The sequence below is a fragment of the Alligator mississippiensis genome, chromosome 5 (assembly GCF_030867095.1).
Source record: "Alligator mississippiensis isolate rAllMis1 chromosome 5, rAllMis1, whole genome shotgun sequence".
NCBI classification, from domain to species: Eukaryota; Metazoa; Chordata; order Crocodylia; family Alligatoridae; genus Alligator; species Alligator mississippiensis.
Window position 1 is genome coordinate 52,025,909 of NC_081828.1, and position 14,305 is coordinate 52,040,213.

The window sequence follows — 14,305 nt, forward strand, 5'->3', positions numbered from 1 at the left end:
GGGAACCAAACATCTGCACCATGTGTGGATGCGACCATTGTTACTATGTTCAGTGAGTCAAAATAACATCTTCTGTAGTCAGGCCTTAACAGAAAGGGCTCGACTCAATGTCAAATGGATTTATACTTCAGTTACATTTGCACAATTCCATCCACCTTCTAAAATCCCCTGCATCAAATGACTATTAACAGCACAGCAATCTCTGACACTAACAAACACGGTTTGGCTTTGCTGTACAGATAAGTCTGAACTGTGTGGGTTTTAATCCTGTCCTGACCAGTGCTAGGTCCCTGTATTTTGAAAGAGCCTTAACACTGGTTGAGGACATGGTTAACACAGAGTAGCACTCTCCAACCCGGCTAAAAAGAAACTGCAGTTATATGCACATCTGATGCACCTCTACAATCCTGTCCACTGGACTATTAACTAACCAAACGGTAATCACTCCTAACAGCAGTCTAGATGTTCACAGCTCCCTCCAGGGTCATTTAGTCCCTAAGAGGTTCTTGGTGGCTGTCACAAATCACTATCAGTGGCATCTGACCTCAGAGAGTTATCCTTAAAGACTTCCCCATGATAAGGAGCTGGAAAAACAAAAACAAAAACAACTGAGACTGAAGAAAAGATTCTTATTCCTATGTTTAACTATAAGAACATATGAGAAACAGTCATACAAATGGCAAAATAATTCCTTAAGATTTCACACTAGGCATGGAGAGTGAGAGTTCAATGTAGACAGACGTCTGTCCTCCTTTCATATAATTTTTCAGGCCCTAGGATACTTTATATTTGTGATACAGCAGGACCCAAGCAAAAGAAAATGCTTATTTCCCTGAGCTGATCAGAAGAATGCTCAGGCTTTGTTTGCAGGGTAAGGGTTTGTGAAAGGCCTCCATTCCACCAGCTTTGCAGGAGTCTGGTCATCCCCCCGCAAAAAAGTCAGACCATTTTCATATTCTGCTCTTGCTTTTATTTATGGCATTTGGTCAGGCCCAGGGAAAATCAGCTTGGCTTCCTGACAGGACTAAACAAACCTTACCATACCTGATCTCCCCATGGATCCCATTTGGTCACACCTGAACCTTCAGAGCTGATCTGTTCAACAGTCACTAATCATATACATTTTCCAAATGAGCAGCCATGTTTAATACAATAAAATGTTGTTTAGAGTCCCCTCCCCCCAAGAACAGTGATAAATTCCAGAGCATGCAAACCTGAATCCTTTTATGCACAATACATATCCAATACCATCGCCAGTCCAAAGACGTAAGCCAGACTTGCCAGACCCCAACCACCTGACTATTATGTGCCTTTCTCAAAAAAACCCAATGCATATGGAAGAGGATCGTGAAGGACAGAGTGGGGGGTATTGCAGAGTTCGTCCATTCTCAAAGCACTGAGCTGATGTTGTCCACAGTCACCCAGCCTTTTGGCTAGGTTTTGCCAGTTGTGTGCTGCTGCAGCATGGATGTAATCGCTTTACAGTCTGTCACTTCCTCCGGCAGGCAGCCGTCTTGGTCCTGGAGAGTGGGGTCTGCCCCAGACGTCAGCAGCAGCTCCACAATGTCAATGAACTCGCAGGCAGAGGCTGGAGGAGAAGGCAGAGTCAGTATGGGGTTACCAACAAATGGGAATTCTAATTCAGCAGGGGCTGGCATTTACAAACTGGAAGATAAAACAGTGGTCACCTCAAGGGAGATTTCACAACGCTCCACAATGGTGCTAGGCATCCTATCCATATATTTGATGGACATTTACTGGTGCTAGGATCTGTCACTTCAGCTTCTGGCAGCGCAAAGCAAATCCTTGTTTGGGATAGTATTCAGCACTAATTTATTACTTGGATTTGGAGTGAATACTGCTAAGTAAAGGGAAAATACAGCCTTGAAGATTCCTGTTGTCCTGAACCCTTGACCTGTACTTTGGAACAGCACAGCTAACTGGCTGAGGCCAGCAGCAGTGGGATCTAGCAGCAAACATGAGCCCTCTGGTGTAGACACCAATGTAGAAGTACTGCATTAAGGGGTCCAGGGAAGGCAGGTAGATTTGGTCAGCTGGAAGGAGGAGGAATGAAAGGAAATATGGTTTTGAAAGTCATAACCTATTTGGTCTTATTTGCATTACTGCTGAACCAACGTGGCCTGGGCATGGACCAGAGCACCTTGGTGCTCAGTATTGTATAAACACAAAGCAGAAAACCAATCCTTGTCCATAAAAGCTAACAATCTAAGCATAAAACAGGGCATAGAAGATGCTTACAGATGGCCTGGGGACATGGGGAACCTGGACACCATGCTGGGCAGTGGGTCTCAGCAGCTTAGCCATCATCCAGGATTTTTGTAGGTGCTCCAGAAAAGGCAAGAGTTTTGAAGAGCACTGGAGAAGGAAAATATAGTTTTCCAGGTTCTTACAGGGAAGTCCTCACCAGTGTAAGGGGCAGTGTGGGAAAGAAGTCACAAAAGTTCAGTTTTCAGGTATGTACAAGTGAGTGATGGAGGCTGGTATCAGGCGATCCAGTACTTGTCACTTAACTGTCTTGGTTTCTAGCTGTTTCTGTGCAACCTTCATTAGTAAAATAATCTCAATTTACTGCAACTTTCTGGAGCTGCCTTTGCTTTTTTTTTTAAACAAACACAAATGGTAGAAAAATCCTTTAACATTGAAGTGTTTGTTAACCAGCTTCACACCCCTGGCCTGTACTCTGAGCTTGAGCAAGACTCCAAGAAGGCCCCTTTTGCTGCTCCCCTACCAGAAAATGGTTTACAGGCTGCCCCAAAAGCCTAGATCAATCCTCAGCTGGTGCCAAGTTGTGCTGGCTCTAGGCCACCCCTTCCTTTCCTTTCAGCACAGAGACCTGGCCAGGTAAAAGCTGGCATGGATGAAACATCCTCTCCCTCCTAATCCCCAGCCAACATAATGGCCCTCGAGGGACGGTTATAAACTACAGTAATTGAAAGTAGCATTTAGCTCATTTAAGATTAGACTAGAGGCCAATGCAGGTCCAGCTGCCCCCTTCTGGAGACTGCAAAGCACATCCTTGCTACTTGCACTCCTCAACTCACCCTCCCTGCTCCAGCCCAGCCGAGCTGGCCAGAACTGAATATCAGGGTCAAGCTGTGCTCAACTCAGGGGCTCCTACAGTATCTTACCTTGGTGAGTGCCTGCTTTCACACGTGGAACTGGGCAGGGTTTGTGTAGTTCCCTGCTTCCTTTTGTACACATCATAACCAATCAGGGCTTCTTTGGAGTCAGGTCTATTTCAGGGTCTCTGCTACTTGCTCACTACCTTGCCTTTGTCTGTGAATTTCCCATTCAACAGACACTGAGATGCCAGAATGGCATGTGAGCCCAAGTATGCATGCCAGCAGCTTGGTGCCCTTACACTTAGCGTGCAAAGATCACCAGGGAGCACAATCACTATTTAAATATTACCATGCATGCCCAGCTGCCATTTTCAAATTCTCATCGTTTTGCCAAATCCAAGCCAAACATAATCCAGACATCACTAACTCCTTGCCAAGTTCCAGCTACTTATCCACACCTAACTTAACATGAGGGCTGTTAAAAAAAAAAAAAAAGCTTTATTTAAAAATGGTAAAAAGGCTGAATGAAGCTCTGGCACCTGGATTTTAACTTAAAGCATCCTGGTAACACAGACTTTTAGCACATCCTGAAATGTCTCAGTCCTGATCTGCCTCCTGAGAGTCAAGATGGCAGCTTCCTGCCCGATTGTTAATTATTGGTGTTAATTATATTTCAGGCACTTTAACAACTTTAGAGACTTACACTTCTTTGCCATTAAATGCCGTAATTAGAGTATCTTTTACATTACACTGCAGTTTTCTACTGACCCAAAGGGACAAGCAGCAAAGTTTAATTAAAATAAATTTAAGTGTGATTGGAGCATCTATTTAAAAAAAAAAAAAAAAAGGAGAGAGAGAGACTTATGGGACTGATGACAAAGCAAGCAGCAGGTTGGATGTGACTTTGGAGAGAGAGAGAATGAAGCTGTACAGAGATAGCAATGCCCGACAGGGCTGCCAGGAGCCTCTAAGAAGAAAGAAATTTCCAAAAAAATCAAAGTTAGCCACACAAAGGCAGCCAACCTCATGGCTTCTCAGGTGATCCTGAGCAGCTTGTACAAAACCTAAGCCACCTCAGATCCTGCCTCTCCAAAGAAATGACAGATCTTTGTTCACTCTTGTTTTCACAAACACACACTGGAAAGGACTAAGATGGACTTTGGCACTGACTATGGGCTTGATCAGTGGAGGTGTTCAGCACCAACCAAGTGCCTGAGATCCCTCACTGCTTAGCTGGTATCCAGCACCACTCAGGAACGGCCCTAAATAAAGGGATGAGTTTGTGCTGTTGCTGTGCCGGGAAATCCAAATGGTCATCAACCCATCTCTGAAAAGCACAAACAAGTCCCTGGAGATTAGAACAGCTGCTGAATTTATGGCACCCTGGGAACCTCTATTTGTCAAGTGCCAGAGAGGCAGCCCTGACACTGGCACAGGTGAAGATGAATTTTCATTCAGCACAGTTCGCCTTCCGACTCCATTAATCCTCTGGGTTTTGATGATGAATTTCATTTTTTTTTTTTTTATTTTCACTACAGCATCCCCTCCCACAGCACTGAGAGTACAGAACAGATGGTGCTTTACAAGGATGACAGAGCACCCATGAGGATACAGAGCCTGCCCACTCTGAAGTCACGTGCCTGCAATGGCTAGGAGAAGCCTTGATTTCCTCTGGGAGACGCAGAGGCAATGATTTTAGTATTCCCGGTGGGTAGGTGAGTAGATGGATGGATGAAGGGGAGTTTGGTGAGGGGGAGCAGAGGACTAACAGACCATTTATGAGGGAGATCATGCTCATACTGATCAACTCTGCAAATAAGCATCACATTTAGCCACAAGTACCAATATCCAGAAGACAGTGGGGCAGAGGCAGGTGGGTGCTTTCAGTTCTCATAAATGCAGCCTGTTTAGGAAGGACAGACTGGAGTGCTGGCCTCCACTTAACCTCCGATTAAACCCAGGGTCAGAGCCAATCGGAACAAGCCAGGATTTATAACCCATCTAAGGGGGTAGTTTGACACCTGCTGTAATCAGGAGAGCTGTCACTACAAGGACAGCTGTCAGGCCAAACTCACTCATAAAAGTGGATGGATAAGCCTGAAAAGCAGCTCCTGCCTTACTGTCCTCACTTTGTGGGATTTAACCATTTTGGTAAGGCTGCAAGAAAAAGGAAGGCCATGGAAAGGAGATCCTGCACTCAAAGCCCGGAGGAGACCATTTTACTCGCATTCCTGTATGTCTTTGCTGCAACTACCAGCCCCATGCTGGACCATTAGCAGGAATCATAATGGTAGTGAAGTTTATCAGTAAATTTTAGGTCTGATTAATTTTAATTGATCAACAACTCAAGTCAAATTAATTTATTAAATTAGCCAGGTATTTTAAAGCCTCAGCTAACTTATTAGAAGTGATAGGGAATGGGAGAGGGAAATGAAGAGAAAAACATTTCACAGGCTGGGTTCAGTGATGTGCAGATTGTGATGCTGCTGAGGGGATGACATATAGAGCTGGAGTGGACCTCCGTGGCAAGGATCCCAGGCAGCATTCCTACCGATCAGTTGTAGCAAGGAAGGATGAGAGAATCCCCAAATGGAGGGGGAAGAGGTGAGAGGAGGAATAAACACTGAGTCAATAAAGTGGCCAAAGGTAAAATGTGCGTCACACTTGAAAGTACTTTTTCTTTCAGCATTACAAGTTAAAATATGACTCTCAAGTTGCACATAGAGTGGCTTTTACTCAAGGGACACCAGCACCTCAATCACACAGCCAGCTGAAATTCGTTTCCCCACCATTGTTACTGTAACTTCAACAAAGAGGAAAGAAAAATCTCCCCGCCTTTTTTCCAATTACGATGTACCTCTGAGGGCGTTTTGTGCACAGTCATTTTCACTGTTTCTCTGACAGCATCTTCCTTTGTGTGTGGGTGGGTGTTTCCGAAAGCAAGAGGAAAACTGTGATTATAAATTAACAAAACTGGCAGACCGATGCTGGGACATGAAGAAACTGAAACCAGGTTAGTTTTGTTTTTCTTTTGCAAACAACCAGATTGCAGGTTGACCCTTTAATTCAATCCCCAGCCATTGTGACCAAAAGTCTGAGAACAAAAAGTCTGCATACATGTAATACAATTTTCATTTACTGCTTCAGACAGATTATCACTGGACAGTTCAATCATACTAAAAAAAAAATAAATTACCATTCAACTGGGAAAAAACCTGTGATTAGTTCAGGCACCTTAGCTGGGTACATGGGGTAGCATGAGGATCCTCCCCTTTAGAAGAGACACTGCATGGAAGTGACTCCAGCCATGGTGGGAGAATTTTGCCCTCGGTAAGGAAAATGGAAACATTTGAATGAGAAAAGACAAAACACAATGTGGTGCTGAAAGGCATTATTTTGACATCATAAGCACCACCGTCTCCTGCAGCAAACAATGAGATATTTCAGTCAGAATGACTGAATGTCTGAAATAAAAGGAACAATGACCCAAACATGAGAAACACGCTGAGAAAAGTCGCATGTTGCTTTACAAAATAAACCAGAGGTCCAGATGCCCGGAAGTTGCATATGTTTAGATCCAGAGGCAAACACTGCATCTCGGGCTGACCTCCACAAAGTAATTTTGCCAACCTGCTAATGTTATTGCAGCATGAGATGGAGAGAAGAGGCACAAAACATGACAAGACTGACCACATGAGAGTATAAAATAATGGGAAATTACTTAACTTAGGGAAACATTCTAGTATATTTGTCAATCTTTGTTGCATTTCCCTTGCGCAACAGCTCTGTTTCTATAATTTTAGTCACTTTGATTTTTCTCTTGTACATATAACAATCTTCAGTTAAGATTACTGCAGAAGATTTACTTTAAAACCTTCAGTTTTCATAACTCAAGTCAAGTTAATTAGTTTAGCTGTAGGAGAGACAATTCTATAATTTCAAGAGATGTAAGAAACTGCTTGTTTGGCCAAGTGAAGTATCTGTTCAGTTGCTGCTGCTGGTGTAAGCTAGACATGTATTTTGTACGGTTAAAGTACAGGACATGTCAGTCTGCAAAAACTGTCCTGGGATAAATCCTAAAAAAAAGTTTCCCAGATGAGATGTAGTAACAGTTTATCCTAGGATATTACAGTATGTATTTATACAGTTATCCCAGGACTGCACCATTAATAGCAGAAAAGCAGCATTTCATTCAGTCACTCACTAAATCCTGATTAGAAGGGTAATGTGTGTACATGCCAATCCTGGACAAACACAGGCCTGACTTATCCAGGGACAAATAATGCAATGTCTATTCCTGGCCTATCATACAGTTCCCCCCACACACTATTTCTAACAGGTCGAACTTCAACCGTTCTGGTAAGCGAGGACATTCCTGTGTATAGCTCAGAGTATCCTGTACACAAAGCAGTACTGCAAACTGCTTTATATAGAAAGGGAATTATTATCTAAAGGGAAAAGTTCAGAAAATAAAGAAAAGTCAGTAAACACATGAAAGACGACAACCAAGGCCCTCTAGGGGACGACAAGAAACAATGGGCACAAACTGATTGAAGATTGCTTCAGACTGGACATAAGGAAAAAGAGTAAGGTCCCTTCCAGCCCCTAACATCTATGAAACTATGATACTCTGGACACTAGTAGACAGAACAGCCCATTTGAAGAGAGATTGTTTTGGCAAAGTTCAGATAGGTGTGAGAGGATGGTAAAGGTTAGGGATGATGGGGCATTCTTCATCATACCTCAGGGGTGTGGTCAGCCTACATGTTAGTATGAGAGATTCCCAAGGTCACTTGCTGTAACCTCTGCACACTGCTTTCCCACTGGACTCTTGGAGTTAGCTGGCCTTGCTAATGCAGCTCCAGTTCCTGGACAGCTCCCTGCTTTTACTGACATTGTTTTTCTGTCAGCCTATTTATTCAGTCTGCAAATTCACGTAGTCAGTAGGGAACAAACTCAAACCCAACTTACCATAATGCAGTGCTGTCTGGCCTTCATTATCCTGAAAAACAAGCACATCTAGTTTTAGAGTGGCAAACAGGTTTTAAGGACAAAAATAAATTCTAGTTTTAAATAAACAACTCAACTCAGAACAGTTTACTAAATAACTAGATAAACAGCACAAAACAGTATGCTACACAGTAGTCAGATTTTCCTGAATGTATCTGTTATAGGCTCAGGAAGCAGCGAATGTACATCAATACGTCCTAAGAATGCCTGCGTTACATCACAGGTGTCAGTGCAACTGAGTTCACAGCATCGCCATTCCCAAGCACACCAAAATCAATTATTTGAGTCCTACAGCCACACACTGGTCTCTAGCCAGGTCTGCAACAGCAACATGACACTGGAATGAGGTGGGGTGCATTACAAGAGGTGCTCTGCAGACAAGACCGTCAGTAGCTACTTCAGGAGAAGCAGAACTCCCAGACAATATTTCAGAATTACTAAGGGTAGCCTCAGCATTCAAAAGACTATTTCTTCTTCCAGTAAAACAGGCTCTAATATCAACTATTACATGTGTGTAGCTCTTGTAGCCTCAGAACTGTTCATAATGAAAGGTAAAATTTTCAAAATAACCAAAACGATGTAGGACCTTTTCCTGTGGTTCAAGCACTTCTGAAAACTGTGGAATAAATAAAAAAAAACAATGCCCCGGACATGAAGGAACATGTTGGGAAGGATCACACTTTGTTTTTCTAAATAAATCCTATGTCTGAGCACCCTGCAATTTTGTAAGTTTAGATTTAGATTCGAACCTTTGCATCTTTAGCTAATTTCTACAAGGTAATTATGCCAACCTGCTAATGCCACTGCAGTATAAGCATGAAAGGAAAGACACAAATATGACAGGCATGTCAAGTTACTGATTGCTCTGATATGAAGTGCTCTGAGATATCTGTGGTATAAATAATAAAAATAAATTCTATTGCAGTGCTTTAAGGAGTTAATGTGTGATTTTACCCCCATAAGCAAACCTGTGCTCTATTTCAGTCACATTCTGTGGGTTCAGTCCTACCCTGTACTGGACTGTGTAAGAGGAAGGGGGAAAGGTATAAGCAGTCTCTTTGCTTTGAACAAGAAAGGAAGGCAGGATCCCTCCTTAGTGCATCTAAAGCAGTAGGAAGCATATTGATTTATTACACCAGCCCAAGCAGCACACTCCAAAGGAACCCAGCCAGCAGGTTGGGAGGAACATACGGTACTCTAATCTGACAAGCACAAATGCTGCTATCAGAAGCAAGTACTTGCCAACAGGAGGTGATGTGTTACTCCTGCTAGAAAGTGCAGCAACAAACACGACAAGGTGCTGGATCCTGAATGGCAGATTTTGTGTGGCAAAATCACACTAAATGATAGAAGGAAGAACTAGCTGCTCCTTTGCTTTGCTTTACATTGCATTGGCAGATTTTGGCTTTATGGAACTCCCTCCTTCCCTCATCAATTGGCCGATTTAATATTAATTTGGTCAATTTTTAATCATCATCTTCTTTAGGATGAAATTAAGTTCTACAGGCTGCCATGACCCCTGAAACAAAAGGGTGGGGGGGAAGAGAGTTGTAAAACAGGTAGAAAACATGTCTGAAGATTTGTGGTTTCCAAGCTTTGGTTAACAGAACATACACTGTTCAGTATTTAACCTTTTTCAATCCAACTGACTAGGAATTGCATTTTAAAAGATTCATTTTAAAGCTGCATTTTAAAAGATTCTAGGCACCTAATATTTGTGTACCAGAAACAATATTGCTGAAGCTTCGCCATGGGATAGGGCCTTCCTTAGTGAGTGAAAATTTCTGGCTAGGATTTGTAAATTGATATCTAAGTAGATACCACAAACCAAACAAGAGGGAATCAAGAACAGCGATAATTGACAATTCAACACGAATAAGACATCAGATCAGATCCAGAGCCACAGCGTAGTTCCCAAGCACATGCTTGCCTTGAAAACTACAGCTACAAAGACAGCACTGACTTCAGCAAGAGACTGAAAATGGCTGGCGCTGGAGAGGCGGGTACAGTACACATGAATTATTGGAAAGGCAGAATTTAAAATATGCAGATTGCACGCGTGTTGGAGGAGGGGATGTGGATTCCATCCTGCATTTTTCCTTTTTAAATTGTAACAGAACAAAAAAGAAGAGAACTGAAGATTCATAATAAGCATCCTAGAAGGGCAGGTATAAATAATCTTAGCCTCAAAACTGCAGTACACGTCCCATTCTTACAGAAATTCTGTATATATTTTTGTTCTTGTTCCAAAGATTTATATAAATGTAGCTCCAAGTACTCATATAATCAAATACTCATTCATGAGCTTCATGCAAAATCTATATGCTAAAGACACACATTTCTGATATTTAATACTCTCAGAATTAAGTTTAAGTCCCAGGATAAGACAGGCTTTTCATTTAATAAGAATTAGAAACGAGTTATGTTATTGTTTGCACTTTGATTTTTCCTGTCACCTGAATGCTAGATGGAAGCTAGTCCAGGCTACATTGTTTAGATGTTATGCTTCTTATTTCTGCTTATCCCATGACAAATTTTAAATTGAGCTAAACCAAAAAGCTCAAGTTGTAGCCATTCACTAATGGCCCTGAAATGGTCTGATGGGGCTGCTGCTCCCAATATCTTTTTTGATTCGGAGCACCATGGCTAATACAATACTTATGTGTCCAGTTGCTGTGCATTGGAGAGGCATAGTGCTTGACTCAAGAATGATACAGTGACCCTGATGCTTCAATTTAAGATTTTCCCACCTGAAACCTAATTAGAAACATGGCATGCACATAAGCATCACAGTTCCAGTTGTGGAAATTACATGACATAACTGCCACACAATTCTTACAGTTATCCTGAAACTCTCATTGCTTTACAATGAAACACGAGGTACAGAAGCATTCTTAAAGAAGACACTAGCATGCCTTCATACAGAAATGTGAACATTTTTCCAGTAGTGGGGCCACATCTCAATCTTCTGTTATGTGCAAGCACAAAGAAGTCATTAGATAATCAGTGTAATAACACAAATATAAACTGTGCTGCTTGTCTCCTGCTGTGATGTCAGTGCTAGAACCTGCTCTCTCCATTTATACACCCAAAACAATGTCCAAGGAAACAGCAGCTCCAATTCTCTTCAGATTCCTCTGGACCCTGCACAGGGTCAACAATGACCTCCCAAAGAAATAGGAGCAGAGAGTTTGGTTTCGAGGAGTGGTGCTCAACACTTTTGCCCAGCAAGCCAAATGGGCACTATCTAGTTTGTCCATGAGCCAGAACTGACCAGTGGTCCCAAGCCAGCACCCAGGGGGTCCCCATTACACCATGCGGAGAGTGTTGGAGGGCAGGCCAGCCCCAATCCAGCTGCATGGGGAAAGGGGAGTTGGCCCAGCTCTGCAGGGAAAGGTCATGACTTGGCCCTGATCCAGCTGTGCAGGGAAAGGCAGCATAGCCTGGCCCTGTGGGTCAAAGGGGGCGCAGCCCAACCCCAACACAGCCACGTGGAGGAAAGGGGGGTCTGGCCCATCCCCGATTTGGTTGTATGGGGGGAGAGGGCACAGCCTGGCCCCAATCCAGCCGTATGGCGCTTAGGAATCTGGCAGCAGGCAAGTGGCAGTATTAGTAGCCACTGCTCCCCTGCCACCAAATCTCCCAACCCTTGGGAAGCCCCATGGGCCAGATGTCATGCCTCTGCAGGCCGCATCTGGCCCATGGGCTAGAGGTTAAGCACCCCTGGTTTAGGCTCAATCCAAAAGTTTTTATCCATCATGCTTCCTGGGGCTCTAATAGTTACTGTGCCTAGTAAGCTACAATCTCTTCAAGTGCTTTCTTGAGGTAGAAGGGCCTCAATATACCCATATTTCTGGCCCTGGATAAAGGTAAAAAAAATAGCCCAAACTGCTTTTGAATCACCAGCCATTTAGCAATCCTCTCTGTGAACTCTGCTAATAACTTTTAAACACTTCTGCAGTTACGATTCATTGGGATATTTTTTGCTTGCAGAATTTCCAGAAAAGGGACCTAAGGAACTCCAGATTGGCTTCCAAAAATATTTGAACATCTGTAACCAAACAAAGCTGAATAGAAAGGGTGTGCAAGTGAAATATTTTGCTTATTTGGTTTGAAACAAGACCAGTTAATTTTCCCCCATTTCAACTGATTAGAATTTTGGTTGGTTGATTTTACAAAATGACTGAGCCAGAGGAGGGGTGTGGGTCATGGATATTTATACTCCATTCTTTGCACTTTATCTCAAAGGATTTCCTATATTTAATTCACATGCAACCATAACTAAGAACAAGGCCTAGCATTTACTGTTGTATGCTGAAACTAATCCATGGAAAGCTGCCTGATCACATGGCACTGATGCCCATTATTTCTATCTGTTAAAGAGCATTAAAAGAGCTAAAAATATACAGCTTTCCTAATATTCATTCTCCTTGTAAGCAACTGTTGCCACCAGTATATTACATGAATACAAACTGAAGGGGGGATGACCCAGACAATCCCAAAAGGGAGGGGAAATGGTATGCGTGATTGCACAACGGAAAGGTGATGGATGGTCCATGAGACATCCACTGTTCAGTTGAGGCCCCCCCGCTATGATATCTTTGAGAACTTCTAACTACCTCATTATATAATGTTTTAGTGGAGTAAAGGGAACATCTGAAAGACATAAATGTATACAACAAAGTAATGTTACATACAAAAGGGAGAAAAATAAAATAAGTTATTATTTAGCGCTCCTTTGCATCTTTGCTAGGTTTTCAAAACACCACACCCTGGAGAACAATGTCACCACTTTACGGATAGGGAAATGAGAGAGAGATTGAGTTACTGCACTCAAGTTAATCAATGACATGGCCCATAAAGGAACATGAGAAAAACAGGAAAACTGCAGAAATGAATTAAAAAACCTTGCACCAAAGTATAAGAGAAAACCAATGATTTTGGAACTGCCCCCAACTTCTTCATATATGAGTTACTGAAAACATTATGTTCAATTCCAAGCTTCCACCTGCACTACTTAACATCATGTCTAACACTGAGAATCCACATGACACCTTTTACAACCTCTTGTTGCATTTAGTCATGGCAGCTTGAGAGCTATGGCTGCATGCACTTGATGGGAGATAAAAACATTTCATTCTAGTAAAACTATGCATTATGACAACAATAAACCATGCTGTCTATATGGTTACCTATCAGCTGAAACATTTTAAGTGCCTTATAGAAATACACTGCAGATAAGACTAGATGTAAAATCTTACAATTTGCCACATTCTTCAACAAACAAGGACTAAGAATCATTTTTTAAGGAAGCAAATTCTATGGTATCTCTCAAAGCAGATGAAAGGATAGCCCAGAGATCAAGAACTGCTGACATGACTTAGGCAACAGCTACCCATACATACTATGTGATCAAATATTCTCACTCATCCCTTCTACTTTAGGAGAGTAAAGGCTTGACTGCAAGGGCCCAAGCAGTGGGAAATGAAGACAGGTGATCAATGTCTCAAGAAAAGCAGTTGGCTCCTCCTCAGATTCAGACCACAAAACAGTACATCAGTACTGGCACCAATAGAAGGTATATGGGACCTTTTGTGTTTAGAATGTGCTTCCTGAACACAAACCACAAACTTTTGAACAAAAGTACCCTTCAAACCTCTAGTAAATTAAATATCACCAATTCTTTCTATAATCAGCCACAATACTAATAATGTACAGACCTTTAAACAATTGGAGAGGATAGTACATTTCTGATATAAAACTAGAGAATAAGCATCCACTCTCCTTATAAAGAGAAACTATAACATAGGAAAATTAATTGGAGGACAAGACACAGCTGCCTGGATCAGTCACCTGCACAGAAATATTACAAATTATATTAAGTAACAGAAATCACTTGTCCTGAAAGGTCTCATACTGTACACACTTAACAACTTTCCTTCCAAACAAACTTCTGCGACAGAACGTTACTGAAAATGTATGGTATGAAAGACAAATGCATATTGCCAGTCACCACGATGAACCGCTAAACTAAAGGAGATAATTGAGAAAGGAAGTTATATTAATGGACTACCTATTATTACCCATTGAACAAAATATATATTACAGATCCTAGTGCCAGACTATGATTATTCCCTTGCAATCAGAATGCTCTATCTGCTCTCTTAAAAATGCTATCTACAAGAATTAGCTAGACAAAGACACAGGTGCTG

General features: G+C 42.2%; 1 protein-coding gene across 3 annotated transcripts in view; it reads right to left on the reverse strand.

Moving 5' to 3' along the window:
- Window positions 1-609: 609 nt before the first annotated feature.
- ACBD6 (acyl-CoA binding domain containing 6) overlaps window positions 610-14,305 on the reverse strand; it is a 140,083-nt gene continuing 126,387 nt past the window's right edge. For 2 of the 3 annotated variants that reach the window (XM_006272407.4, XM_014596041.3), the window contains exons 7-8: window positions 8,055-8,085; window positions 610-1,588 (exon numbers count right to left, since the gene is read on the reverse strand). In XM_006272407.4, coding sequence (XP_006272469.1) covers window positions 1,434-1,588; window positions 8,055-8,085 — 186 coding nt within the window. In that variant the 3' untranslated portion in view covers window positions 610-1,433. Of the gene's footprint in view, window positions 1,589-6,279; window positions 6,410-8,054; window positions 8,086-14,305 lie in introns of all 3 variants that reach the window. The other variant, XR_009462442.1, reaches the window with a different exon arrangement.